Source organism: Oryzias melastigma, linkage group LG23 (assembly GCF_002922805.2).
Source record: "Oryzias melastigma strain HK-1 linkage group LG23, ASM292280v2, whole genome shotgun sequence".
Classification (NCBI taxonomy): Eukaryota; Metazoa; Chordata; class Actinopteri; order Beloniformes; family Adrianichthyidae; genus Oryzias; species Oryzias melastigma.
In genome coordinates, this window is record NC_050534.1 from 11,584,038 (window position 1) to 11,589,115 (window position 5,078).

Genomic DNA, 5,078 nt, shown 5'->3' on the forward strand with positions numbered 1-5,078 from the left:
GCCACCTCCACCTCCCCCACCTCCGGGACCCCCACCGGTCGCCCCCCCACTGCCCACTACGGAGGCTAACGGGGGAGATAAGTCAGCACTGCTGAGCCAGATCAGGGAGGGGGCCCAGCTGAAGAAGGTGGACCAGAAAGAGAGGCCGGTGTCCAGCACCGGCAGAGACGCACTGCTGGACCAAATCCGACAAGGGATCCAACTGAAAACCGTGAGTGTTCCGGCGCCTCAGAGGTCCAAATGCTCTCGCCTCTCTAACTGCATGATCATTCTTACAGAGGGATGAAAACACCGACTCTGCACCAGCCCCCGCCACGCCTTCAGCGGGCATCGTCGGAGCTCTGATGGAAGTCATTCAGAGGAGGAAGGCCATTCATTCCTCAGGTGACGACACCTCTTTATCACCTGAAATCTCTAAAAAGAGTTTTTATTTTCTCTCACACTCTTAAAGAGACACTCTGATCAAGTCGTGTTTGTGGAAATCTATCTAAAGGACACATATTAAGAAAAATACACCTAGAATTGTATTTCTTTATTCAAATGGTGGTGAATTGGGAGCAGACAAAAAACAGTTTGAAACGCAGCAAATATGTGACAAAAACATTGTCACCCTCCTGTGTTTTAATGCACACTCTATTTCTGTGCGTTTTGTACAGAGAGCCTTAAAAAAACAGACTTAACTTGCATAATTACTCGTGATCACGAATAGTTTTGAACACAGAACCTGCGTTTACGTGCGTTTGTATGGACTTCTCATTGGAAATGGTCACTTGATTTGCCAAGTGTGTTGTGAACTCAACATTAGGTTGTTGTCTCATCAGGTCAGAGGTGAATTTCTAATGAACTCCTGCCGCTCTGCAGACACTATGTTCTAGAAAACGACACTTTTATGGAATCATAATTAAATGACAACTCGAATCGCATCAAAAGATAACAAAAGCTAAAGTCCAACTTTTGTTTTCCACAGATGAGGATGATGACGACGACGACGATGAAGACTCTGAGGAAGACGACGAGTGGGACGACTAGCAATTTATCCCCCCAAACCCTGGAATTCTAGTGACACTAAAATCTGTTTTTGTCTGTTTTAAAGTGAAACGATTGATTTCAAGTTTCTAAATTTAAATGTCCTCACAGTTGCTGTACATTTTTGTTGCCTTTATGCTTTTTTTTTATTATTATTATTCTGTGCAATACCTCATTAATCTGTAAATGGCATTTTCACTTAATTCTTCATCTGTCAACTTGCATCTCTTTGTTTATAACTGTCATTTCTTTATTCTTTTTTTTCTTTTTCTTAGTGTAACACACTATGTTGTTCCCCGTTCTTCACTTCGTTGATCAAACATTCTTTTATATCTGCTGCTTGTCATCCCCCATCAGCTCTGTCACATATCCTCAAAACAAATGTGCAATTTTTGACAAAAATCTCTTTAAAATTAGAGCTGAATGTCTTTTTTTCCTGTATATTTTGGTCAGTAACTAAGGAGGGCTTGCAAGATAGTTAGACCAGTTTTGACAAACTATTGTATCATTAAGAGGGAAAAAATACTATTTTCATACCCTACTGCTCCGTAGTTTATTTTTTACACATTCAGAAACTCCTAGTTTAGTGTTCATATTTTCTTAAAATGAAGAAAATGCTCTTTTGTTTTGGAAATTTAGCTCCATGTTGCTGTGGACTGTAAATTTGTTCCAGAGTTGTTGTCTTGTTATATTTTTGCACCGATTGTTCGACAGGAAAATTTCTGTCGAATTCATGATGGAATTAAAAAAAGAAAAAAAAAAAAAGAATAATGTTTAATGATATGGAGTTAAACATGAACTATGAATATCAAACACTACGTACAGTAAAGTAAGCAGCCCAGAGGGTGTTTGGCTCGCTAATAACCGTTTTTGTTCCGGTCATCGTCACACTACAGATTATGTTGAGTTTGTGCGTTTTCTTTTGTCTTTTTTTTTTTTCTTTTTTGAAGTATTAATAAATGCCTGTTTGTTGTAACCAGCTCATTTATCATGTAAAGCTTAAGGAATAAAGACATTTTAGTTTTACACACTTGATGCTTCTAATGGGTCCATAACATGATCCAAATCAAGTTACAGGACACAAACGGCAGCTTTTTCTTCTGTTAACAGCATCACTTACTAACTTGAAAGATTCCTTGGATCAAGCATTGATTATGAGTCGCCTTAAAAATGATTTAATTTTGTTTCAAAGCTCTTTAAATATTAGTACAAGCCAGATTTTTAGACTTCAAACAGACTTTTGCATTTTTAAAAATCTAAATCACTGTAGTTTTCTGCACATTTGCAGATTTCTCAGAGGTCAATTTAATAGATTTAACCACACCAGTTCATGAACCATTGTGGTAAATGAGATGACAAGCAAGGTGTAGAACAAAACGGCAAAAAGTAACTGCTAGTTTTCCTTTAAAAAATACATTTAGGCCCCTATTGTTTTAATTTCGGAACATTTTCATGATAAAATGGCAAAAATGTCATTGCTTTCTCTCGAGATTTAAGTCAAAATAAAGTAGACCAGTTATTCCTTAGCAAAAAGTAGTACAGTTAAAGGTTACTTCTTAAAGCATTTCAAGTTTACAATAGGAAATATACCTGATTTACCTTACACTATATACTTTGTATATAGTATAAGGTACCAAGACTAAGTATACTTGTGGTACACTTTGGTTGTGTCTAAATTATTTTACTTACAACATAGTGAACGTACCTTATGCCATGTCCAAAGTGCTCTAGAAATTTCCCAGAAGTCTCTGCAAAAAACAAGGTGCATCATTGACAGTCTATGAGAACTGGACAGAGTATCCCTTTCATCCTCATGTTCTAAATAGGAAGTTCCAGCTGGTTCCAAAATCCCATAGACTTCTATTGAGATTACTCAGTTAATATATTCGCGACATTAGCCATGCTAGCTCAGGTACTTCTTTTTAACGTGTCCTTGCTAATCTTCTTTTTTTCCATGATATATTTTCTTTATCGAAAGTTATTCAAGTTATAAACTGGCCAATCACATGCCTCAAAATCATGTGTAGCCCCCTGGCCGCACCTTAAACATTGGAAACGTTTGATTGAAAGATTCTCTAATTTCAGTAAAAGGGGCGTGGCTTTCCAACAAGCTAACTCCTGATTAGTGAGAGTGGTTGCCATAAATAAATGTTGACTCGGACCGATCACTGTTACTAACGTCTGGTTCCATCATGGCGATGTCCACATCCTGATACCAAGGCAACTGAATGACGGATTTCGTTGGAACTGGAGGTAAGGTGTTTTCTGTGGGGGACATTTCTATGTACAGTCAATGGTGTGCATTGGTGCTCACAAGATTGGCAAATATAGACCACAATGCTTTGCGTCTGAACAATTTTTAGACTGAAAATTAAAAAATAGATATTTTAGTTTACTTTGTTTATATATATATCCATTCACGTTTGCATCACACAACACAGTGAATTCATAAATAATTTTCTTAAAATGCTCACATTTATTCGGATTTTACTTCAGGAAATCTACTATCTTCGAAGTTGTACTCCCTAAATACAAAAAAGTTATAGCGCGGGACTATCTATTGTTCTGAATTTTAAAAGCAATTCAGACACCATATTCACTACTTTAAAAAAAAAATGTATGGCAAATATGACGTCACAGAAACCTAATAAAAACCCATTTTTGTTAAGAGATTTCAAGCTAATGTTGGCGGCCATGTTTGAATCTACAGCAGACTTCAGAGTTAGAATGTCTTTTAGATTACATCATGTTTATTTTAGTATATATTTTTCAAATAATGCTTAAAAGTTACAATACAGTTTCTCTTAATGTTTAAAGCTGTCCATTTCATTGTTGTAAACTTATCATCGAGCATTGATGATGCTAAGATTTTATGCTAACCGCGCTAATATATCCAGACTTGTCCTCTGAATATTTTATCCGTTAGCACACAGAACTGTTTTGTTTTCTTAATTTTGGGTGGTTGACAGAAAAAAATAAAGACAATTTGTGTAAAAATAAAAAAATCTCTAAATAAAATCTAGCTAATTTATGTGGCTAACCTGGTTACAGTCTGTTTGGATGCTAACTACTGCTATTTTTTAAGGCACCGTTTAGCACAATAGCAATGCTTCAATGCCTGTAAAAATGTTGATGTTTTGCTCATGCCTGAATAATGTGCTGAATGCAGCCTCGTTACCTGAGGGCACATTAGGACAGTGAGGCAGAGAAATCAGTAAACAGCTAAACAGAGGATTATTACATTTACCGCAACCACTTTATCTAGAAAGCCAAGCAGCTACAAAAATAAATACTCAGCTTGTAGTTATGACTGCTTTAAAGAGAAAAAGAAAACTTGTGACATTTTGGCAACGTTTATCTCAATTGGTATTTACTTTATTGCAAACAAAAATAAAAAGCCTGCATGTGTAATGGCCGAGACTTGAGGATGTTTATTTTTAGTTAATGTCCTCGTCAGCTGACTCAGTATCAGAGTCATGAAGGGGATTAAAAGCAGATATGGCACTTTCCACAGCCCTATAAAGATGTCTTTGCTTTTATTTTGGTCTGGACTGACTTCCTCTCTGCTTTGTTTGAAATAAAAATGTACAAAACTTATGATGAAGTAAATTTTACTACATTCATGTTTAGCTGAAAGTTACCAGTGAAAGTTAAAGCTTGAAATGCTAACATTTTTACGCGCTCCTGAACATATCATCATGCAACTCATCAATTATAAATAATACAAAATTCTGGTACTAGCAGCTTTACTTTAGTTCAACATTAGTAACTTGAAATTAGATGAAAATGCATTAAGGCAATAATTTTGGTCCAGTATACTCTGAGGTTTGTTTCTAAAGCTGCCGTGATAGCACGCATACATAATTGAAGCAGAATAGCCTTAAAAATATGATATGAATTAACATTTGTTCATCTCCAAGATGCTATAGCCTATTTTTAAAGCAAAAATAATACTTTTTGACCATATAGAACAGGGGTCTCAAGCTCAAATCAGCCGGGGGCCGCTGGAGACAGAATCTAGGTGAGGGTGGGCCGCATCAGGATTTTCACAA

General features: G+C 36.5%; 1 protein-coding gene across 1 annotated transcript in view; it reads left to right on the top strand.

Annotated features, from left to right (window-relative positions):
- The window catches only part of waslb (WASP like actin nucleation promoting factor b), a gene marked incomplete in the record, with an annotated part of 17,834 nt that extends 15,782 nt beyond the window's left edge, over positions 1 to 2,052 (top strand). Inside the window, 3 exon segments of the mRNA XM_024287704.2 lie at positions 1 to 211; positions 279 to 384; positions 968 to 2,052. Of these exon segments, the coding sequence (XP_024143472.1) occupies positions 1 to 211; positions 279 to 384; positions 968 to 1,029 (379 nt within the window).
- Positions 2,053 to 5,078: the final 3,026 nt, after the last annotated feature.